The 24,349-nt window shown below is 49.7% G+C and overlaps 1 protein-coding gene across 1 annotated transcript; it reads left to right on the plus strand.

The window, feature by feature from the left end:
* Nucleotides 1-23,697, plus strand: STRIP2 (striatin interacting protein 2; the record flags this gene model as incomplete). Its single annotated transcript, XM_059816027.1, has 21 exons — nucleotides 1-93; nucleotides 1,387-1,456; nucleotides 2,486-2,560; nucleotides 2,663-2,797; nucleotides 2,994-3,114; nucleotides 3,462-3,530; nucleotides 3,643-3,749; nucleotides 3,867-3,994; nucleotides 4,340-4,525; nucleotides 5,522-5,745; nucleotides 6,944-7,009; nucleotides 7,688-7,751; nucleotides 8,829-8,900; nucleotides 9,191-9,265; nucleotides 10,523-10,620; nucleotides 11,159-11,285; nucleotides 13,380-13,480; nucleotides 15,576-15,642; nucleotides 19,065-19,169; nucleotides 19,542-19,746; nucleotides 21,738-23,697. Coding segments are annotated over 21 exons (2,439 nt in total), but the record flags the coding sequence as incomplete, so codon positions are not given.
* Between the last annotated feature and the right edge of the window lie 652 nt (nucleotides 23,698-24,349).

The following is a 24,349-nucleotide window of genomic DNA, read 5'->3' on the forward strand; positions in this document are numbered from 1 at the left end:
AGGGCTCGGCCGGCCCAGCCGCAGCCCCAGCCCCCGGCGCAGCCCCAGCCCAAGAGCCGGGAGCTCTTCAGGAGCCAGCGGAAGGAGTCCGAGGTAAGGGCGGGGGGCGGCAGTGCCACTCCCCCCCCCCCGGGGCTCCTTCTGGCCGCTGCTCGGCGGGGGACGAGCCCAGATGGGGTGGGGGGGTCCCTGTCCCGGGGGTGGGGGTCCCTGTCCCGGGGGTGGAGGGTCCTGCGGGGCCCGATCCGAGGTTCGGGGGAGGGGGTGGTCCCCGTCCTGAGGGTGCCCCCCCCCTCCGACCTGGGGGTTTGTGGGGTCCTGCGGGGGTGAGGGGTGCCCAGCCCGGAGTGGAGGTCCCCAGGGAGGCTGCCCCCCGAACTGGCACGCCTCTGCCCCACTCCCAGGGCTGGCAGCTGGCTTTTGGGGTCCCAGCGGGGCCCTGGGCTCCCCAACACCCTCCAGGCACCCCCTTACCCCCCACTCACCAGGGTCTGGGGGCCGCAGTCCCCTCTGCCACCCCTGACCCCTCCTGCCCAAATAACATAACCACTAAACCCCCCCTGGGCTGCGTCACCGTCGCTGCTCTGCCCCGTACGGCTTCGCGGGTGCCAGGCTGGGGAAGCAGGACTGGGCTCAGGTCACCAGGATCCGGCCCAGGACTGATGTCCCCGGCCACCGTAAAGCCACCGAGGGACCCCTGTGAGCAGAGGACGGGACGACCTCGCTTCCCTGCCAAGGTCGAGGGGCTCCCTGGGGACGGCTGACCCAAAAAGGGTCCCTCCTGCCTGGGGGACGGTGCCCAAGTCATGGCCCCCGAGCCCTGCCCGTGAATTTGGGGTTTGCTTTTCTCCTCTGTCTCGGCCTCACAAAGCGGATTAGCACTGCACGCGCTTCGCCAAATTCCTCGTCGGCTTTAGCTCCCCGAACCGCCCCGCCGGCTTGGCTGCAAAAATTGGGTGAGAAACCAGCGTTTCTGAGCAAGTCGGGCTCAGCCCGGAGCTGTGCATCCTCCGGGGTCATCAATATTAATCGTGACGATGCGCATCGCTTCCAGCCCGCCTGCCGAAAAGGGATGCTGGGACTCAGAATGAGAAATTATGTTAATTTAGTTGATTATCCGTTCATGTGTTCCCTCCCTGGGGCACGGCGGCGCGATGCAATGCCGGCGTTGGGTCGTCTGGCTGCGGCCGCCCGCTCCCTGCCTCTCCGTAATCCTCCGGCGAAGTTTCATGCTCCAGTTCCTCATCCGCAGGGGAGGAGTGGGGAGATCCAGCAGCTGGAGGAGCTTTAATGCAAAGACTGAGAGTGCTGGCAGCCGTCCTACCTCCCGAAATATCCGTGGGGATGTGCCAGTGCCCCCTGCTAACCCCAACCCGCTCTCCGCAGGGCTCGGTGGATTGCCCCAACCTGGAGTTTGAATACGGGGATGCCGACGGCCACGGCTCCGAGTTAGCAGGTGAAGCGGCGTTTGGGTGCTGCGTTGCTATTAATAGGTGCCCGCGGGGAGGGAAAAAAAAAAATATCCCTCAGGGAGTCGGGCGAGCGGGATGGGGGGTGGATATCGAGTGGTATCATCCTTGCGGTAATAGAGCAAGACGGATTTATTAATAGAGAGCCACTCACTCCCCGGGGACGAGCAAAAGGGACGTGTGGGGGCACGGGGATTACCCCGCGCTCCGAATTATCCGGGACGCGATGACAGGCGTGCAGGCGGTGGGAGGACGGGTGGCGTGCCCGGTGGCACAGCCCAGGCTGGGAAGCGTCACCCTTTCTTGCGGGTGTCACGATGGGTCGAGTCGTCGACCCGTATCTTCCGACTCTGGCTGATTCCGCCCCGTAACCCTCGGGGTCCCGAGCGTATCTCGACCAGCAAAGGGGCTATTTTTAGCTGCGTGTGTCTCAGCTGCTCGAGCTGACCTGGCTAAAACACATTTTTTTCTTTGAGGGATCCTTCTTCCTCCCTTGCAGGACCTTTTCAGTCCCCCATGGTGCTGCTCAGCACCGTAGGACCTATAGGAATTATTTAGGAACAGGTAGGAATTATATAGGAACAGGCACAACATGTTCATCCAAGTCCAGCCCCTATTTGCAGGTTCCAAAATATCCGAGCCGCTGGGTGTGAAATCAGGGCAGGTCTTGCCCGGGTGCTCCTGCAGTCCCTCCCTTTGCAAACTGGCTTAACTGGGACAGAAAATTATCCCCCCAAAAAACCCCTATGAAATTGCAAATGCATCTTGAGCACCGTTGCTGTGGGCAGGAGTGTGGGAAGAGCCCAGCCCGGACATGGGGATGAAAATGATGAATTTGGTAGCACTGGTGGCTCCAGGATGCCCCTCGGAACTGCAGAAGAGCTCAGGGATAAGTTCAGGTCTCTGCCCCACGTCTCCTCGGGTGCATAGGGGTGTTTCAGAGCCCCACGAGGAATTTGGTGATGATGAGGGTGGTGAAACCCCTCTGGGTCCCTGCTGACCCCTTTCTCCATCAGAGCTGTACAGCTACACCGAGGAGCCTGAGCTCAGCACCAACAGGAGATGCTTCGAGGAGGATTTTCACGCTCAAGGTACCAGCTCTGGGCTCAGCACCCCGGGGCTCGGGGCAGTCCCCCCAGCGAGAGCGGGACCCCTGGGGAGGTGCCCGGCTGGTTGTCGTGTCCCCTTTCCAGTGCAGGGCAGGAGGTGGCTGGAACTGGACGGGGCTCAGCAGAAGGCCTATGTCATGCGCCTGCTGGATGGGCTGGAGGTGGTCAACAGGGACAAGCGGCTCAAAGTAGCACGGGCCATCCTCTACCTGGCACAGGGTAAGGACCACATCCCCCATTTCTGGATGCAGCCGTGTATCCGCTTCCTGGCTTCAGCATGGGGGCTTGGCAGAAGCCTTCTTCTGGGGTTGTGCCAGGTTGGTGCAGTGAAGCTCCTTCCCGGGATGGTCCCGTGTGCTCCAGGGCTTCAAAGGCAGCTTCCCCCTAACCAGTGCCTCCCTTCGGGCCTCTCCAGGTGTCTTCGGAGACTGCGATAATGAAGGCGATGTCCTGCACTGGTCTCGGCACAACAGCTTCCTCCTGTACCGGTTGGGAACCTTCACCGCCTTCCTGGAGCTCCTCAACATGGAGATTGAGTGAGAGGACCTGCGCTGTCCTTCCCCTCCTCACCCTCCTTGTCCTCATCTTCATTTTATTCTTTCTTCTTGCCCTCCTCACCCTCCTCTTCTTCTTCTTTCTCCCCATCCTCCTTGCTGCCTCCTTCCATCCTCCTCGCCCTCCTTTTCTTCATCTTCTTTCTCCCCATCCTTCTTGCCCTCTTCTTTCTCCTTCCTCCTCCTCCTCACCGAGGACCAGTGAGGTGCTGCAGCCATGGCACGTCCCCCAGCGCGGTGTTTCCACCGCTGCAGACGTAGGCTGGGGGTCGAGGCGAGGAGCAGCCCGTGCCCAGTGGCTGGCACTGAGCTCGTCCCCTTTCCCGCAGCAACAGCCAGGCCTGCAGCAGTGCCCTGAGGAAGCCGGCCATCTCGCTGGCCGACAGCACGGAGCTCAGGTAGCCGCCCTCAGCCCCCTGCTAGCACGTCGGGAGGAGGCTGTGGGACTGCCTCTGGGGACAAGTGGCCTCTGGCTGGCAGTGTCACCTCCCTGCCGTGCTGTCCCGTCAGGGTGCTGCTCAGTGTCATGTACCTGATGGTGGAGAACATCCGTGTGGAGCAGGAGCCAGATCCTCCCGAGTGGAAAACCTGCCGGGAGACCTTCAGGATGGAGCTGAGTGAGTCACAGAGTTCATTGTGCCCTAACGAGGTCCCTTCATCATGCGGGACCAGCGGGGAGACCTCAGGCAGGAGGGATCTGCTCTGAACCTGCTCCGGGTCCCTCTCTCCACCAGGTTTCCCTGTGCACACTGAAGAGCCATTTGCTCTTCTGCTCTTCACGATGGTGACCAAGTTCTGCAGTGGCCACGCTCCACACTTCCCCATGAAGAAGGTCCTGCTCCTGCTCTGGAAGGTGCTGCTGGTGGGTGCAAACCCTTCCTTTTTCCAGAAACCGGTCATTTTGGGAATAGTGCTGATGCAGCCTGGATGTTCCCCACTAGTCAGTCCAACCGTAACGAGGTTATTTAGGATGGCACAGGAAGCTGACACAAGGCAAACTTCCTTCTGGCATGAGGGTGGGCTGAGCCATGCAGAGGATGGGGAGTGGGGGAGAAGTCTGGAGAACGAACCAGTGACATGTTGCTGTCATCCTCAACTCTCCAGTTTGATGGCCTCAAACTGCTGCTCCCCTGGAAGCCCAGAAGAGCCATGCAGTCCAGGTGCGACGTCTGTTCCCCGCTTTCTCACCTCTCTTGTTGGTCCCTAGTTCACGCTGGGTGGATTTGAAGCCCTGCAGGCGATGAAGGTGAGGAAGCGGGAGGAGCTGGGGCTGCCGCCCTTGCCGGAGGACAGCATCCAGGTGATGCGCAGCATGCGCGCCGCTTCGCCTCCCACCTACTCCATCGAGCTCATGGAGCAGCAGCAGCAGAAGCGTGGTCACCGCAGCCGGAGGGTAAGAGCAGGCGCATCCTCCTGGTGCACAGCCCAGGATGCTCTTCCAGTGGGGACCACCATCCATTCAGGGAGCCAGCCTGTGCTCGGGAGCATGTTTCCCTTTCCCCACAAGTGCTCCTGTGTTTTCCAGTTTCATGGAATCATAGAATGGTTTGGGTTGGAAAGGACCTTTCAAGGTCATCTAGTCCAACCCCCCTGCCATGAGCAGGGACATCTTCAACTAGACCGGGTTGCTCAGAGCCCCGTCCAACCTGACCTGGGATGTTTCCAGGGATGGGGCATCTACCACCTCTCTGGGCAACCTGTGCCAGTGTCTCACCACCCTCATCGTAAAAAAATTCTTCCTCATATCTAGTCCGAATCTACCCTCTTTTAGTTTCAAACTATCTAGTCTGAATCTACCCTCTTTTAGTTTCAAACCATTACGCCTTGTCCTATCGCTACAGGCCCTACTAAAAAGTCTGTCCCCGTCTTTCTTATAAGCCCCCTTTAAGTACTGAAAGTCCACAATAAGGTCACATTGCTGGGTCATGTCCAGTTTTTCATCCACTGTTTTCAGTTGTGGCAGATCAGCTCCATGATGCATTTGATCTGGAGGAAGCAAGAGGACATCCTGACCCTATGGCAAAGGGCTGATAAGCACCGAGGAGCAAACTGCTCACAGCAAGCTTGTCTTTTTTTAGCTCCGCTCTTGGAGTTGCTGTATTATGGTCCGAGGACGAAAATGCCTCTTTTGCTAGGGGAGAGATGTCGGAAGGTAGCTCCAAAAGTTAAGATGGAAAATGGGGTCACACCTCCTAGAGCAGCAAGGTTAGAGGTACAGAGGGGGCTGTTCCTTCTCCAGGTTCTGGTGTTAACAGCCAGGAAGCAATTCCTCATCTGAGGAACATCTGGGAGCTTGAGCCTTCCAGGATGGAGAAGTCTGGTGCCAGTGGCTGGGAGGAAAATGAAATCCACGGAGTGACTTGAATTTCTCCTTCCCCTTCTGCTGCAGCCCCTGGTGAAGCAAGACAGTTTGGATATCTACAACGAGAGAGACCCCTTCAAGAACGATGAAGCAGGAGTCGACGAAGAGGAAAGCGATGATGTGGACAGCGGGATTGAGGGGGAACTGGACCTGATGGAGCGGGATGCGATTATCCCCGTGATGCCCGCTCAGCGCCCGCCTATCGAAAGGGTGTCATTCCCCAAAGGGCTCCCCTGGGCCCCCAAAGTCAGGTAAAACCATCTGGTGTCATTGCCATCCTCCCCAGTCCTACCTGTCCTGGAGTTCATTGCAGGCTGAGCGTCAGTCTGTGGCATGTTTGTTGGCCTCTGGGAGGCTGAACTGAAGTGACTCCACTTCTTTTTTTTGTCTCAGTTGGTCCTTTCTGGACTGGGGTTAGCTGAGCTCTTCCCCAGGCTTTACAAACCAAGCTTGGCCAATAAATGGCAATTCCATTTTGGACATCCCAGGTTGTACTGGGAGGGAGGCTTGTGCTGGAGCGCTGTGGGAGCAGGGTCAGCTTTCCCAGCTGGCACCACTGGATCTCAGTAGGGCAAGGTCCTAGGCTAACCATCTTGGGAACTGGTTAATGACATTGCCTCTTGCTTGTTGAGTGGGACTCTCGTGTTGCCAGATGAAGCCCTCTTGAGTGGCCTTGCTCTAAGGTGAAAAACTGGAGAAAAACATCTGAGGATAAAGAAGTTGGTGCCTTCCCTTCCTAAGACCAGTTCTGTTACACATGATATGGGCGAGCAGTAGGAAAAGAGGGTGAAAACCTCTGGCCCTTTCCCTCTAATCCATGTGAGTTTTTGATGTTGACCCAAAGCTGGATTTAATCCAGTATCTTTAAAACACAGGAGCAAATACATCTTTTTGATGTGGGAGCTGTGACAGGGTTAAGTGTGTTTTTCTTGGCTGGTGCCTGGAAATCCAGCTGGGTTTCTTTCTGCCAGTGAGAGCTTGGCTCACGGATCATGTCCTACCTGTAGTGCTGAGACCCTGACCAGTTCTCATGAAAGATGCCCAAGGTGGACAAGATGTCAACTTGCTCTCTCAGAGCAGCACGTGCTCCACCAGACTGTGGAGATAACATTTGTTCGCTCAAAGCGAGCAGATGCTACTTGAAGATGCAGGTGCTAGGAGCACAGGAGGTGGATAAAAAGGTGCTGGTTGTAGAGAACTCCTCTCCATTTATTTGCATACTCCCATGGTGTTGCACAGCAAATACAAATGGTTTTGGTTCACGTTGCTCCCAACCGCTGAGAGCAATGGTGGCTCTAGCCTGCTGCTATTCAGACCTCTAGAAATCAATCCTAGAAAGCTCAAAAGTTCTCGCTGGTCCGACGCTGCTGTCCTTTCCAAGCAATGTAGGCTGTGATCTTATATATATCTATTTTCCAACCTTCTCATTCTTTTCTGCTGCTCCATCAGACAGAAAGACATCGAGCATTTCCTGGAAGCAAGCAGGAACAAATTCATCGGATTCACGCTGGGACAGTGAGTGTTACATGTGTAGGTCCAGCAAAGTCTGTCTCGTAGCTCCCATCAGTGCAATTTAACTGGTGGGAGGTGTCCACAGAGCTTAGGTTTTCTCAACTCAACCAGCCTAAGGCATGCTCGAGACGATGCGGTGCAGCGCTGGGTTTTGCTGGGGCTTCAGCAGTGCACTCAGTGGTATAAAAACATGTTCTTGGAGATGCTGGTCTCCAAGGACCTCTTTCTATTAAAAATCAGACCTAGCCCAGAATAAGTGACCCCTGGCCCAAGCTAGAGACAGGTTTGATGCAGGAAGGAGTTGGGACAATCTGGTATCCACAGCGAATTACCCAGTTTGTGAAGAAATCAAGCTGCGGGTGCAGAGTCACCCTGGCACAGGCCCAGCAGGGTATATTCGTTTTTAGGTACGGTGTTGGGCTCACGCTGGCTCCACGCAGAGACCTGATTTCACCCCAGTTCTTCACCCCGACATCGCCCCTCTCTTGTGCAGGTTTTGCTGGGGAGGAGATGGGAGGGCGGGCAGCTCATGCCAACACCTCTCCCAATTCCTGACCCATTTGGGATGTGTTCAGTAGATTCAGTAGACTACAGGCTCCCTCTTTTACCTTGTATGACATGGAAGGGTTAAACCCACATCTTCTTCTCAGCCTCGTACTTACCTTCTTTCATCCTGCACAGAGACACTGAAACCCTGATAGGGCTACCACGGCCCATCCATGAAAGCGTGAAGACACTGAAGCAGGTAAGATGATGGCTCCATGCACGGCACTTGGATGAAGCAGCCCAGAAAGCCTTGCTGAGCAGCAGTCAGCTTGTCTAACCCCATCCCTTGCTATTTTTGCTCCCTGGCACTCAGCAGATGCTCTGAGGTAGGACCAGACCCGTGGGGATCCTGTGGAAGTGGGGAAATCATTGGCCAAGATCACCAGGGCCATAGGGGGATTGCAGGGCATCAAGTCTCATATACATAAACTTTGTGATACAGCACTTATAACGAGTTTCGCGTTCCTCAGATGTACGCTCTCAGCCCACAGTAAATGTTTCACGTGACTTTAGTCTTCTGCTCCTCTTCAGCTGATGTATAGCAACCCGTTTGGTCTGAGCTCTTGCTCTCTCTGCCTTGGGAAGTCCACCTGATGAATCCAGTCAAGGTCGGAACAGCTTGAGAGGGGCAGTGTGGGATCCTCATGTCTAACCTCTGGCTGAAACACAGTTACTGGAGGCAGTAAGAGGGTCCCTGCTTGTTAGTTGTCACAGGAAAAGTTTCTGGAACTTCTTGCAGGAATTGGGGCAAAAAATAAAAAACTGAGTCCTCACTGCAATTCCAAGTACATTGTCCAACACTTGGACTTTCCCTTTATCCGAGGTGTAACGTTGCTATGTCCTGGTGAGCATTTGCCACGTTGTGCTTTGAAGGTGACAGACTTCCAGAGTTGGGTTTGGACATACACACCCAGACCTGTGCTGTTCCCAGGGGGAAGCAGGGCCAGCCTTGGCTCCTGCAGTTCTTCACGTGGAGTGAGACACCTTCATAGGTCAACTGACCCTATCTAAGGTCTGAATTGCCTTTTGGAGGCAATTGTCCCTCTCCATTTACTTACAGAGAGATCCTAGAAGGAGTAGGTGGAAATAATCAAAAGCACGATGCGTAGATGCTTCAGGGACAGAGGGATGTCCCACACAAAGATCAGTTCTCCATTTATCTGCTGTGACCTATACATCTAACTCGGCTATTACCGAAATCAGCAAATGTCATCGCTGACTGTGTTTCATCCTTCAGTTGTGACATTGCTCTACCTCTGTCTGTGTGTTTTGCCAGCACAAGTACGTTTCCATCTCAGACATCCAGATCAAGAATGAGGAGGAGCTGGAGAAGTGCCCCCTGTCTCTGGTAAGAAGTTGCTGCTCCCCATCACTAGATAGATGTGTGGAAGATTTTCAAGGTGTCAAAGAAATCCATACATTCTCCTTAGGACACACCTTGGATGCTCTTTTTTCTAGAAGTCCATATCTTGATCAAATGTAGCAGTGGAGAAAGGCCTGGAGCTTCCTGCAGTCAGCATGCAGCTATGTCCATCATTAAGTCCTCAAGCTGGGTTTTATGGAGGTGACTGACATGTCTCGAGTGTGTGGACTAGAAATACTTAATTTTCCCTTTTTTCTAATGTTTCTCTGTGCTAGGGGGAAGAGGAAGTCCAAGAAACCCCTTGTGAGATCTTGTATCGAGCGATGTTGTACAATCTCCCCCAGTATATGGTAAGCCCTTGTTTCTTAAAAGTAAAGAAGAGCTTTTGAGTGGGGAATGGTGCCGATCTGTGAGCTGCAGAGCTCAGCACGGGGCTGCTGGGGTGTGTTCAGGACTTGAATGGTGAGATTTTTATTGGGAATCCAGAGCAGAGTTGGGTGGAAAGTACAGTCCAAGAGGAGGGATTCCGAGGGTCAACGGGTATAGATACCCAGGGACACGGTCAAATAGTTGGAGGCAGGTCAGTGGTTGGAAAATAGGATGTGTGTGGAGGAATGGGAACAAGGAACAAAGTCCTCCACATTGGTGGGAGCTCAAAACTGGCTTCTGCCCTCCAGCTGCTGAAGGGAACCAGTTGGGGATGACCCCCGTCCTCTCTTGAGCTGCGTGAGCTGTAGTATTTACCAACAGTGTGTTGCGCATTGATGCAGGCGCCTTCACTTCTGACCTCAAGAACCAACCTACGGACTTCACTGGTCCCTTGAGCCTTTGTCCTTCTTGCTGAGATTAACTTTCCGTTATGATATCACGCTGATCTCCGAGCGTGATGGCTCGCTGGGCCAGGAACCAAACTAAACCATCATCGTGCTTTACGTGGCTCAGCAAACAAGGTGGTAAAGCCTTCAGGTCTCTGCCAACATGGCTGTGCTCTCAACAGCTATTTCAACTGTGGAGAGTCTGTAGGTTATGACCTTCCTTACAGGGACATCTCTCGCAGCCTTCTCACGGCCCCAAGAGATTCCTAGAGGAATACAATGCACGTCCTGAAATTCAGCTATGTTGTCAGGTTGGATGAGGCTTTGAGCAACCTGATCTAGTGGAAGGTATCCCTGCCCATGGCAGCGGGGTTGGAACGAGATGATCTTTAAGGTCCCTTCCAACCCAAACCATTCTGTGATTCTGTGATTCTAAGACGCTAATTGGGTCACGTGCACTCTGTCTGTAGGGAGAGACAAACACGCATTTAAATGCTTTTAAGCTCCAGGTGTCCCTTGCATTATTTTATCCATACTACTAGAGCTCAGGGGCTCATGATGCCTTAAGTTAAGGCTGAAACAGAGCTGCCGTGCTCCCCACACTTGGCCTGTCTGTCCAGGGTATAAAAGGAGAGGTTGAGCCTTGGCATAGTCAGTCCATCACGGTGAGCGGAGCTTGGGCTGGTGAAACCCTATAGAGTTGGCTTGAAGTTGTCCAGCTTCAGCAAGTGAAGGAGAAGGAAGGAATGCCCCTTCCTGGGAGCATCCCTCCACGCCTGTCCTCCCCTGCAGATAGCTTTGCTGAAGATCCTCCTTGCTGCAGCGCCCACCTCTAAAGCCAAGACCGACTCCATCAACATCCTGGCAGACGTGTTGCCTGAAGAGATGCCGTAAGTCCTTGAGGAGGTGGCCACCAGCCATCCCAGCTTTGCCACAAAGTCTTGGACCGAGCGGGAGAGTTGGGGTTTGCCAATAGGTTTGGGGGCTCCAGATTTGAGGACGTCTCTTTGAATAGGTGCAAGCTACTATTGCTGCCAGGGCAGAGGGGTGAAAACCAAGGATGTGAATGCCAGATTTCAGGAGTGTAACAATTTGAGGGCAGTCGGCAGCCCCTGTGGTCTGCTAGCTAAGTGACACAAATCATAAAATCATGTTAATTGACACAAATCATAAAGATACGTGAGCATATGGTAGGTGTCCTTCATACTGCTCCCCCAGGATTGCTGGTGGAGGGCAATTGGCTTTTTTTTCCCTTTTTTAATGCACTTTGGTGTCACCAAACAGGAGGAGATGGAGATGGAAGTCCCAGAGGGAAGCGAAGGTCTCTGTTTATGTAGAACCTGTCCAGATGAATAAGAACTCAACAGTCCCTTAGTCCTCCTTGCTCCCATACCCACTGTGCTGTTGCCTTCTTTCCCTCCAACCCAGCATCACTGTTCTTCAGAGCATGAAACTGGGGATTGACGTGAACAGACACAAAGAGATCATTGTGAAGAGCATCTCGGCTTTGCTGCTGCTACTCCTCAAACACTTCAAGCTGAACCACATCTACCAGGTGAGCGTAGAGAAGGGGTTGGCCATTGCCAAGGTGGTCTTGAAGCCGGTGTGTCCTGACAGACCCTCTCCTAAAAGACCTCTGCAGGAGGGGTTTCCAAGAGGAGCTGCAGATCGCTTTTCCGTAGTGGTGAACCCTAGCCCCAGGCCAGGATTTGTATACAGTTACCCGGGCAGGGATAACCTGCCTGCAATATATCTCTGCCTGTGTTTTGACAGGATCGTTTCCACTCACGTGGAAGGAATTTTCAGACTTCTGGAAAAATTCACGCTGTGGCTGATCAGGTTAAAATTTAGGAGATATCACAAGCATGAGCCTCCCCGGCAGAAGGGGGAAGGGGATGGGGGTCAGACAAGACCCTCTTTTGCTCTGTCTCATCTCTAATGACCAGAAATAGTGCTGGGTGGTACCTCACGAGGTCAACTAATCCGCTCCTCTGTCCCTCGGCAGGATCAGGTTCTTGGGGCTCCAGTTTCAACAGAGCCTGGAGGTCTGGGTCCTAGATGCAATCTGATTTTTGTTTCATCTGCATGGCACCAATCGAACTGCACCTGCATGAGAGCTTTCCTTGATTACAAAAAGACTGAGGACTGATTTGAGCTGCGGCCTGGGCCCAGTTCTCCACCCATTCTGCAAGTCAAACAATTAGTGTTTTCTAATTTTTTTTTTTTTTAAAGGTTTCAGCATGATACAAATCTATCTATGTTATGAAGTCCACTGATATTTATCTGAGGATAAATATAAATCCATATATTGGATTGGATAAAATGAAACAAAACCCCACGTTTTTACAATCCTACATTTGTTCTGATTCCTCTCCGTTTCCCTTCGCTAATTTTTCTCGCTTCACCCCCAAACCGGCTCCTCTCATTTCTTCCTCCATGGCAGGAGGACCCTTGCAGTCTGGTGCTAAGCTGTGGGGTTCCACCCCCCATTCTGCTTTTGTGTCTGATTTTGGGTGAGCCATCATAATTTCTTTCAGTGCCCAAGCTGGTCTCAAGGACCACCCCAAAAACTGCTGCGGGGGCTGAGCTGATGCTTCCAGCATCGACGGGGGCAGCGGAGGGTGGCAGAGAGAGTGGCTGGTCCAGGCTTTGCTGGGGGTCGCCCTGCGCTCACCAGCTGCCGCATCGGTGAGGCAGCAACTGCACAGACCTACACACTAACACAGGTCATGGGGTTTTTTGTCTCGGTTCTGTTGAGATTTGGTGTTTCTTCTGCCAACAGAGAAACACCATCAAATTATTGCAGTTCAGCTAATTAACATTGTCTTCAGTCCGATCCTATATAACACACTATTTGCTAGTTGCTGGCAGCTGCATTTCAAAGCAGTGAGAGCATCTCAGATCCCAGCTAGCGGGGACTACTGATTACTCACTCGCAAATAACGGCGGCAGCATGTTGTCGGTGGCATACCAAGTGTCGACAGCTTGTACCAGGCTGAGATGAGACGTGTAGGAACAAACTGTTTCTTTGCTCTCAAATTTGGGATGTTGACTGCAGGTTAGTGAGAGGCATGGGTGGGATAGGATGGGATGGGATAGGATGGGATGGGATAGGATGGGATGGGATAGGATGGGATGGGATAGGATGGGATGGGATAGGATAGGATAGGATAGGATAGGATAGGATATTGCTGCTATTTGTGTCTGTCTCTTTAGAGGACAGTAGAGATTTGTTGTATTCTGCAGCTGTACATATCCAGACCATTTAATGCTTAGAGGGAGAGAGAAACTAAAAGCAAGTATGAAGGTAAGGGTACTTTTTTCAGTTGAAATTTCCCCATATACTGTTTTGACACAGATTTTTATCTTGAAAAACTACGCTGCGGTCGTTAGGTGCAGCTATTCCTAAACTACTGCCATAAAGTTTGTGTGTCCACTCTATGGCAAATAGAGTTTCCCAGCTGGTGGGAGTTACTGTATATGATGCAAGCCTTATACGGCAGACTTCTGCAAGGGGAAGATGGTCTGCGAGGTGTCAGGAGCAAACCATCAAGGCTGCTTTGCTTTTGGCTGGAAATGGGTTTCCATTCCCAGGTGATGCTCCCAGTTGTTCCAGCTAACGTTGACCCATTTCACTTCTCTTCCTCAGTTTGAGTACGTGTCCCAACATCTGGTGTTTGCCAACTGCATCCCGCTGATCCTGAAGTTCTTCAACCAAAACATCATGTCTTATATCACTGCCAAAAACAGGTACAGCCACTTCTGGGGAACAGAGATGATGGAGCAGGGAGGCTTTGTGCATGAGGAACACTAACACATGAATATGTGGTGGGACCGAGTGACCTCTGGTCCTTAGCACGGCCTTGGGGCAGTATGCTCTCCACTACAGCAATATGCTGGAGGGGAGCAAATCCCTTCTGCTTAATGAGGAGGACTGGGTGGGGGCTTTCCAATCTCTCACTGGGCTACTAATATACACATAGACCCATCTCCCTTGCTGACAAAAGGCTTGTTTTCATCTTTATGTGGACTCCTGGAAAGTGGTCCAGTGCCACCGGGCACCTGTGGGCCACAGCTTCAAAAAGGCTAGATGGGGTAGAGTCTTCTAGGTCTTTTCTGCTTTTTATAGCTATAATTCAGCTTTCCTGACTTCTTCAGGTTTTGCCTAGTTGTCACTGCCTTTTACTTTTGATTTGAGAAAGACACTAGCCCTGTTTTGAGTGTGTATAGGGACTGGCTGGACTACCGCAAGTCAGCATAGGAACTGAAAGAGCACAACTCTTTCACAACTCAGTAGGACTGGGTAGGATTTCCCTGTTCGGAGGGGAGTGCCGCAGGGGATGTTGCTGTTAGAACAATGAAAAGAACCTTTTTGTTGCCTTTTGATGCTCTTTTTGTTGCTCTTGAGCCACGTGTGTAAGCTGGTCTGTCTCCTGCACGCTATGGTTGTGTATGTGTGAGAAGGCACGCATGGAAAAATAGAAAGTAATCTATTAATTCTCTTTCTGATAAACATTTCCATTTTTGGTCCTGTGCTTTAAAGTCACATAAGCGAGGAGGAAACGTAGCCCAGGAGCACTTAGCTCCCTCCTCTGCTTTCTGATGGAGGCTTCACAGGCAGGATATGGTCCTGTGAAATGAGGTGGGGTTTGCAGCTGGATGCTCTGATCCAGGGAGGTCTAGTTGTTCTGCCCAGCCCAGAGTACCAGTTTGTCAGATAGCGTCGAACAACATCGGGCACTGCCCTGCAAAAAGGATGACGGGATTTTGTCATGTTCAGATGTATGGACCTGAGTCCAGTGATGCTGCAACGGGAAGTATCAGAAGTGATGCCACAATGACGACTTGCAGCAAATGAGCCGTGGGACTCCTGGTCCCGAGCTGGCTCCTTCTGAGCTCTCCTGCTTGTATCTGCACGGCGCTTCCAGATTTAGGGTTATGATGGGTAGGACCCAGCGAGGAGCATCTGTCCTTGTGGTCAGACAAGTCCTTCCTGGGCCAAACGCTTTAAACAAAGCCTGTTTTAGGGGATCTCCCAACCTTGGGTCTCATCCTGGATTGCCTCTGACTCAACAATCGTCACAAGTCAGCTTCTTGCTCAGCTGCTGAATTTAAAACCAAAAAATAGCAAAAAAGAGGGAACGCCGGAACTGAAGCAGTGTGATGGTGCACGCTTCATTGTAGAATGCTGCACGTCTCAGGGCACAGATAGCATCAGTGTGTGTGCGTGTATGTATACATACATATTATATATATACATTTTTCTTTTTTTTTTTTTTATTGGCGACTTTTACAAAGGCAATAGGCCTGGAGAGCTTCAAAAGACCTGATGCCCTCATTGCGAATTTTCTTGCTGGTAATCAGATGTCTCCATTTTAACCTAAGATCTGTTTCAGGTTTTTCCCTTTTTTAAAATACGTATATGAATAACTAATCTGTCATGTCTTAATGGATCCAAATCCTTCGAGTCCTTATTAATGCACTCAGGATGTGCTTCGGAGCCAAGAGGAATAGACGTGCTCCATTAAGCTGAGACGCAAGGCAGCGGTGAGGCTGGGAGCCCATTTGGGTGCCGTCTGTGCAGTCGGAAATGCAGGAGGGAGGCAGGTCCGCGCAGCACCTGCTGCGGGCTGGTTCATGTGCCCAACGTGGCCCGCTGGAGATGGGATTGCCACCCATCCAAACTACTTGCCGCATAAGGCAGCACTGGCATTGCAATTCAAACCCCAGGCACAGGGAAGGAAGATGTTACAGATTGCTGGGCATAATCACGTAGATCATCTTAAAAAGTTCCTTTCATATTTACCTCATTCTTAACGAGTCCCTTCTTTCCTGTCTTCCACAGCATCTCCGTCCTGGATTATCCACATTGTACAGTCTATGATTTGCCCGAGCTCACTGCAGAAAGCCTGGTAAGTAGCACAGAAAGGGTCCTTGTAACCAGTATTGCTGTATGCAAGAGGGTGAGGAAGCATTTTTGTTTTCTCTTTTCTGTCTTCTTTTTCTGTACACCCAACCTTTCCAAAATTAGACTTTTTTTCCCCTTCCAGACTTGAAAATTCCTCCCATCGCTATTCTGACTCACTGTCAGCTATGGGGAGGTGGGGAGGAGGCACTGCTGGCGTTGTGCACCCCATAAAAATAGCTGGGTTTAGAGTTTTCCCTTTTGCTTCTCCAAACAAGAGAGCCTGCTTTTAAAAGGATTTGCCCAGAGGCCATTGCCTCCCAGGTTTAAATTGCTCTGAGCTCTCACATTTCATGAGATGCCAGTAGATTTAAGGAACGAACCAAATTCCCTATGGAGAGGAGCCTAAGTATTATGGAGACCGGCCAGAGTGATGGGCTGTGTGAATATACAGACTACAGATGAGACATTAATGCTGGCAGGTTCGTAACCACAATAACTCAAATGCAGAGTCGGCTGGACTTGGACAGGGCGCAGAGCAGGCACAAGCTTCTGGGTTAACAGGGAGGGGGATCAGAGGGAAGGGAGACCCTAAGTGATGCAGGAATCATTAAGAAGGAGCCTGACCAAAACCAGTCCGGGCAGGGATGATTTCATGTTGCCTGGCTGCTAAAATCTTAAGCCTATGTTGTTTTCCTTAGCTGTGTAAAGGTTAAAATCATTAAAATAAAGTGAAAGATTTTCCCTAGTTTCTACGAGCCAAAGTTGCTCACAAATCTCTCCAAGGCTGCGGTCAGCCGGAACAGCGAGACTGGTTTTATTGCCTCTGTAGCCACAGCATTTCTGACATGCCACCGCAATGCAAATTCCTGCCATGAGTTGATTATGCCAAATCAAATTTACATAAAAACCCACTGTGGAACGGGTGTGGGTGGGTGTGGGATCGTCACGCGTGGTCGGCGTGCTGGCTCGGTCCTCCACCGCTGTCCCACGTGCCTTTCCACCAGTGCTTCTTGCCTCCTTTTGGGTGCTTGCTCGGGGTGAAAGCTCCAGGACATCGCCTCCCTCCTTATCAATGGGGTCAATCCCCTGTTTTGTGCTGGTCCATGGGCTGCTTGCCGAAGGCTGGGTGTCCTGGCCAGGCTCGGTGCCCATCCAGCCCTGCCAGGCTCCCACTGACCGTATCCTGGCCCGATGGGGACATCTAGCGACACGTCGCTGAGCGCTCCGATGGCTCACGATAATCCTTACGCTCATCGCTAAGTTTTATGGCTGTAGAAGACGGAACTATTTTAGGGAAAATATTCCCAGTTACCCTTTCCCAGTAGGGTCTGGGAGCTGTTGCATTAAACGACAGTGCCCCATTGCTTTCCTCCAGCAGACATGGATATTAGCCTCACAGAAGTCTAATTTATTAGAAAATATGCAGAAACCAACTTGAATTTTACCATGTGTGTTTGTCTTTGGGAGGATACCCCTGAATGTAAGGATTTAATAGAAATTAAACATGCCCTGGTACTTGAGGCGTATGCTTGTGCACGTATTTATGTTTCTTCAGCCAACATTTTCTGTGTTGTTTTAGCTTTTTTTTAAATACTCTGATGCACTGGTTTTAACAACCCAGCCGTAACACATTTCTTAGCAGATGTAACAGATGATTATGCTTTCAGTGGGTTGAACGCAGGGGAGTGTGTGTTTGCTTTACTTCCATGGAAAACCAGGACGAGTTCAGCAGTGCCGTGTCCAGAGGAGGGAGCCTTTGGCAGTGGGGTAACTGCTGTCCCCACATGGTGTAAATGAGGAGTGGCTGCAGTCCCAGCGAGGTAGCAGGGGCTTCACCCATCCTGTGGTGGGACAGGCTCTTCGACTCCTTGCCGATCCCCATCTCCGCCCTCCTGTCATGGGGCTGTCGCTCCCCACCAGCTCCCCGTGTTTGGGGAGAGGGCTGCAGGGGCCCCTACTGCACCATGTCGTGGTGCCACGGGGAGGTAAGAGGATGGGGGTAGAAGGGGGATTAAAGTCTGATTAGCCTTCCCATCCTCCCGTAAATCTGATGGAAAGACTCTCACTTGACGCTATAGAGACAACATCAGCTCGGTGACAAAAATAAATCCAGCTGCCTACGAAATGGATATTAGCTTATTCTACTGGGGTCTTTTTGGAAAAACCACTTGGTGAAGAGGGAGCAGATTAGGACTGGGCACCGATATGAAACTGCACGGCCACTGCTCCTGAGCTGGTTCCCCCCGAGCTGCACGCAGCATCCGTGAGCGCCTCGGTGACATCCCGCCTCAGCGCTCTGCTGTTCAAGCTCCGCTGTGTGCGCGGGAGCCTCCAGCACAGAAGTAGCCTCTACTGGCAGAAAAGTGCATTTTCTCAGAGTGGCTTTTACCAAATCCCAGAATTAAATAAAATTAATCAGAAGCACTTTCATTTTGGCCTCTAAAAATTACACGTACATTAGCATTTTTACCGGCTTACTGAAATGATAGGTGTGGTGCTTGCTTTTAAGAATGAAGGCGTTATGCTGGTGGGATTTTCTTGGGTAAATGTAGTTTCGAAGCTGGATTAGACACTCTGACAGAAGGGTCGTCCCCAGACTCTCCTCCCGAGGATGCCCAGAACCTGGATTGTGCACCAGGCTGCAGTTTTTGCCACGAGTTGTTAAGGCTGTAGCTTGCCGTAAGTGGCTGATAAATTAAGTAGCACTTGTTTCCACTCTCATCCCCGAATAGATTATTTGTGGGACACTTCTGCTGCGCTCAGTGCTGTTCAAACATAAAGCAAGTTACTGTAGTGGTGGAATTACTGCTCAAATGTGCCACAGGCAATATTTACGCAAGCTGGAGCTGCGGATGCTTACATTTAGCAAATATTTAAAATAATGTATCAGCTGCACTTAAGCCGGAGGGGATCTTTGTTACAGAAAAGTCTTGTCCTCCTGATACAAATGCTGCTGTTTGTCATCCTGCGTTGTTACGTGATTTTCTTTTATTTGTCTGTAATATGCCCTCTAAGCATGTGGTAATTTATGAATTAATTTATATAATTAACAAAAACTGTTTTCTAAGCAGTGGTGATCACTAGGCTGTAATTTGCTCTCTGACTGCAAACAACGAATACAAATCTACCACAATATACACTTCCCACGCCAGAATAATGTGATTTATCTTAGCTCTTCCTCTAAACTAAATGCAAGTTAAAATGCTGATTACGTCTGAATCTTTCAGAATGGTTTTCCCCAGAATCTGTTGGTTTCTCAGCAGCACGGTGACAGCCCAAGTGAGGAGGTAGCTCCACTGCTCACTCTCCATCAGAAATAAGGCTTGTGCAGACAGTGAAAATAAAGATGTTCTGCACAAGGATGTCTCTGTGGCGGTGTTGTTCAACGCTGCCGTTAGGCTTACGCTTTTATTTCTCCACTTGCAGGAAGCCGGAGACAACAACCAGTTTTGCTGGAGAAATTTATTCTCCTGCATTAACTTGCTGAGGATCCTCAACAAGCTGACCAAGTGGAAACACTCGAGGACAATGGTAAGGTGATGTCCCGTCTCCCTGAGACCTGCCGTGGGCTGCCAGCGTTGCACCTCGAGCGTGTCCCTGACTCTACAGCCCAGCCTCCCTGCAGAGAGTTTCTTCTGGCAGTGCTGGAGCTTCTGCTGCTTCGTAAGCTGCCCATTTTTCTTTCACAGATTGTGCCTTAAATGCAGAAATACTTTTTCTTCTGCAAGTAATACTTATTTCTATGATTCTTAAGCCCCCTGCAGCGAGTGTGGGTTATGTTGAACACTCCTGTTCTACCTGCTTGGGGTTTGTGGCCCAGGTGTTAGTGCCCAAAGCTGTGCGGACAGTACTTGTGTTGCTTTCTTGAACACGTTGCGTTAATTTGTGTTCATTTCTTGACAGATGCTGGTAGTCTTTAAGTCGGCCCCAATACTGAAACGAGCTCTGAAGGTGAAGCAGGCCATGATGCAGCTGTATGTCCTCAAACTGTTGAAAATCCAGACCAAATACCTGGGGCGCCAGTGGAGAAAGAGCAACATGAAAACCATGTCTGCCATTTACCAGAAGGTGCGGCACCGCATGAACGATGACTGGGCTTACGGCAACGGTGAGTAGTGCCAGGGAAGCATCCTCTCTGTGTGCGCAGTTGAAATCGGCACGCAGGAGGTTTGACATGTTTTGTCCTATGACCTGTTAGGATCCCATAAACTTGTTTGGGCCAGTATTGGGGATTTTTTCAGAAGCCTTAAGGCTCTGTTCCGCACCATCAGGAAGGAGCAAATTGGTTGCATGAGGAACTCACACGTGAGAAACAACAACAGCGATTACAACCCCGCAGCGCGGATACTCTGAATACTTAAGCTGAAGCACAGATTAGATGTGCTGGTCTGTTTAAACAGCTCTTGTGTAGTCTAAATCTGTATTTTTTGAGGGACATCACGAAGTTTCTGATGTTCCTCGTGTATTAATCCATGGGATGCATCAGACCACATACTCTTATTGCCTTGTAAGAACGCCCGGTTGCTGCAACAACTGACCCAAGGGTAGGACAAGAAGAGAAAGTACTAAAATATCTTTGTGCCTTATTAACACAGTCCTAAATTTTTGCTCTGCACATATCTTCTTCTTAATGAGGATTAAGTAGAAAAACTGGGTAGCGTTCCTGTTTCAAAAGAAAACAGGGTAAGAAGTAAAAGCCTAACATCTTAACTTTTTTACAAGGGAGAAAGGCATTATAATTATGTTAGGGTGTTCAACTTCAACTGTAAAAGATACAGTCTAATTTTTGAAGACTTGTTATATTTTCGATAGTCATGATACCACTATGACACTAATTCAGAAGAACCAAAAACTGGACTCGCTATTTTTAATGTCACTTCAGGACTAGTGGAGTTCCCCCAAAAACCAAAGAGCGGGAAGGCTGGAAGATGGGGGACTTCCTTTCTTTTACGGGGATTTCTATCCTGTCGCTGCCTTTCTCAGCGTGCTGATTGTTCCCTGTGGGATTGAACATGGCAAGCAGGGCTTCTTTATGCCTCTAACGGGATACAGGATACTGCCTGCCTTGGGTGACTTAAACAGCTTGAGCACTACATGCTCCAAAATAGCAGGAGGAGAAGACTACCTGCGTCACCTGCCCTGGAGCAAGGGTTTGCCGTAACAACTGAATTTACATGGCAATAGTGAGAATAATGAAATTTTAAGACAGGTGCGGAAGGATAAATTGTTGTGTGAGTCCCACTTCCCCCAAAAGAGTTAATGAGCAACATAATGCAACGCTGGATTGCGCAATTCACTACTTAGCAGAGACTGCGTCTTGGCCTGGACAGTTTGCCAGGGAAGCACTTGGCTTTCAGAGACACGATCTGGAAGGGTTTTTCCTGGAGTGTTTATTTTTATCTTTGTATATTGGGGTTGATACTCAGCTCGGACCTTTTCCTCCCTTGAGCACTGATGAGCTTTGCCAATGAATTTACTGAACCTTTATGGAGCAAATGACTATTTCATATAGATTTAGACTTCATAAAGACCAACTTTCAAAATACTGGAGTTTTTCACGTTACATGTTTACATAACACTACATGTTTAAAATATCATGGTTATTGCAGCCAGCTATTAGATTTTCAACATCATTTGTAGTTAAATTTGTCCAAATTTAAAAAAAACCCTTTGTTTTCAGTAGCTCATCATAAGCTCACCAGTTTTTAGCTATATGCATTAAATCTTGATCTCTGCTTCAGAAATCTGTGGAGATTTTCAGTAAAAGTGGCAGGGCCTTTCTGAAAAAAGCAGGAGCTTGGTAATTATAGAGAGTCCTTTAAGCACACTCCAGAACAGAAATAATGGCATTTCTATAGGAAGTTTTCTGACTCTGCTTAATTTACAAGTTATTTTAACATATTTCATTTAAATACATTAAATGAAAATGCATACATAATGGGAATTGATTAGGAATTATAATTAGGAATAACTGACTGGCTAATACTCTGGTCAATTCAGGCCCGTGGTTGCTGTAAAATCTTCATCCTTCCTTTTGCCCAAACCTTATCAGAGTTATTTTTTCCACAATACTTTGGCCTTGTTTCGTCTTCAATGTAGATATCGATGCCAGACCATGGGATTTCCAGGCTGAAGAATGCACCCTGAGAGCCAACATTGAAGCCTTCAACAGCCGGAGATACGACAAACCTCAAGACTCAGAGTTTGCGCCGGTGGACAACTGCCTGCAGAGCGTGCTGGGACAGCGGCTGGAGCTCCCCGAGGACTTCCACTACTCCTACGAACTCTGGCTGGAGCGGGAGGTGTTTTCCCAGCCCATTCGCTGGGAGGAGCTGCTGCACTACCAGTGAGAGCGACACCTTCACCTGCCCCAGTCCCACCTCAGTAAGGACTCAAGGTGCTACAGGCTGAGGAAAGGAAGATTATGTTGGACCTGGGTGTTCTTAAGCACAGCTGGAAAAAAATTACAGTCTTTCCAAAGAGACCACGGCTCTTTGTATCTACCCAGACACTCCCGAGTATGCAACTGCCATCTTTTTGGAGGTCATCCCTTTCCTGTGACTTCTTGGAGACAGTATCAATGGCCCTGCACAGAGGCCACGGACCAGGTTCTGGCGTCACACTAGTGGCAGTGTCAAGAGTGAGCTTATCTGGTCTTTACTCCAGATTAACAGCAGTGTACAAGAGATTGGCGTCCAGGTCTGTCTCTTAGCTTGGTTCACGCATGTAAGTTTGCTGTAAGGTTATCTCAACTGTGAAAGGTTTTCATCTCTCCCAAATGCCCCACCCTGTGCCTAATTTGTTTTCATTTATTCAGTTATGGCTGTCTGATAATGTGCTTCAAACACCCTATTGCCATGAAGAAACTGCCCTGCTTCTCTAATGAAGCTGAAAATAAGAAATATGTGGCACTGTCTGTGACGGTCTCAAGCAGAGGCAACATTACTTCTTGTCCCTGGGCTGGCATTGCTGCTGCTGGGATTACACAACCCGACTTGCAGAGGCTTGCTTCCACAAATGACAATTTTTGCATCATTCACCAAGGATAATAATCCATTACCTTTTCACTGCTCCATTTTCCTCCACCACCCCATTGACTTACCATTTGTATTAGAGTAAAATGATCGGTAAGCTGTGCAGTGTTTAGAGCTGTAGAGGTTGATTGCTACATTTCTCGCCACCTGATTGTTTTTGAAAGATAATTACTGCAATGTTAGGTTTCCAGATAGCTTTCTTCATTGCTCTTTAGCTCTTCTAACACTGGAGGAGACGGTAAATGCCACATTAAATAACCTAATTTTTACACAGATTTTTGGTTATTTGGAGGAATATTCATGCCAAGTCTTAAAGCAGGGAGGAAGAGTGCTTTGGGTAACTATTTACTGCTACTGTATGAGGAAAAAGCAGACACTGTGCTCCTTAGCTTTCAGAATGAATAGCATACTGAGCTGTAAACTTTCTATAAGGTCCACGCAAACGCTCGACTTGGGTAAAGCTGCATTGCGTGAGGGTGGCAGCTGAAGGCAGGCTGGAAACCCTTGTGTCTGGTTGGAGCTGTGGGCTGACGCGCTGAACGAATCTCAGCCCTTGGTACCGTGCAGGCTGACAGTCCCTTCTCCTTGGCCAACAGCCCTGCCCGAGGGCCGCGCTGAAAAGGCAGGCTGGGCTTCACAGTACTGTCTTAAGTATTATGACAGAGCCTGCAACCTATAACCTTCCTCTACGAAATTTTATCAGTCCAGCATAGGGAATCCTGGATCTAACTTCCCCCCCGGCCATGAAACCACGAGTTCGGCTTTTGTCAAAGAAGCATGTGTTAATATAGTGCAGGCAAGCACTGAGGCCGTACTGTTACCGATATATCAAGCACACAAGTAATAAAACGACAAGTATTTGTTATGACAGGATTTGTCCTTATTGCTGTGGAATTAAACTGAGAATGTTTCCTTAATGTGGCTTGTAAAAGGTGTTTTTCAAAGAAATAGCATTAGTAAACCCGCTCACCTTTTTAAATACGCTTTTGTTTAAAATAAACCAGAGCAACTTTTAAAGCACATACATTTACTTAAGTTTTTTTCTTCCTGCACATTAATTTAAACACTTCCTTTGCTGTTTTTTTTTTTTTAAAGGACAAAAACATTCCCCACAAACCAACCCATAAACTTGGCTGTCATGTGTGCCCATCTCCACTCTCCCACTGCTGAGGAAAGGCCTTCTGTCTGACATACTTTGGATGTTCTGTTCTGATGTAGCTACAGAAACCTAAAAAAGAAAAACAGAATTATGGGCTGTAGATGTCTTCACAGTGTTTGTGCTTCTTTAAAAAGTAATTTAAAAATAAATAAAGCCTCTCCAAGGCATGAAAAACAGACATACAATCTATGATGGAAGCATGGTGCTGTCTTTAGGGATCCCAAAACTGGGAGAGCTCTGTAGCTCTGGACAAGTAATTTTCAGCATCTGTACTTTAGCTCTTTCTGAAAAATGGCACCTAGCATTTTCCTATGTTCCCTAGAGCCTACTGGTAGTACATAAACTAAAGATTAAATGAACACAAATAAATTAACAAATCCCAGCTAGAGATGGCAGGCATCTGAAGGGTCTGTTAAATATTTCAGTAGCAGAAATGTAGTATAAATACTACTATTTTCAGCATGTACTAGGGTCCAGAGCCCAGGATTAGCTGGAAAGTTCAGGATTTTCTCTGTGAT

Source organism: Gavia stellata, chromosome 4 (genome assembly GCF_030936135.1).
Source record: "Gavia stellata isolate bGavSte3 chromosome 4, bGavSte3.hap2, whole genome shotgun sequence".
Classification (NCBI taxonomy): domain Eukaryota; kingdom Metazoa; phylum Chordata; class Aves; order Gaviiformes; family Gaviidae; genus Gavia; species Gavia stellata.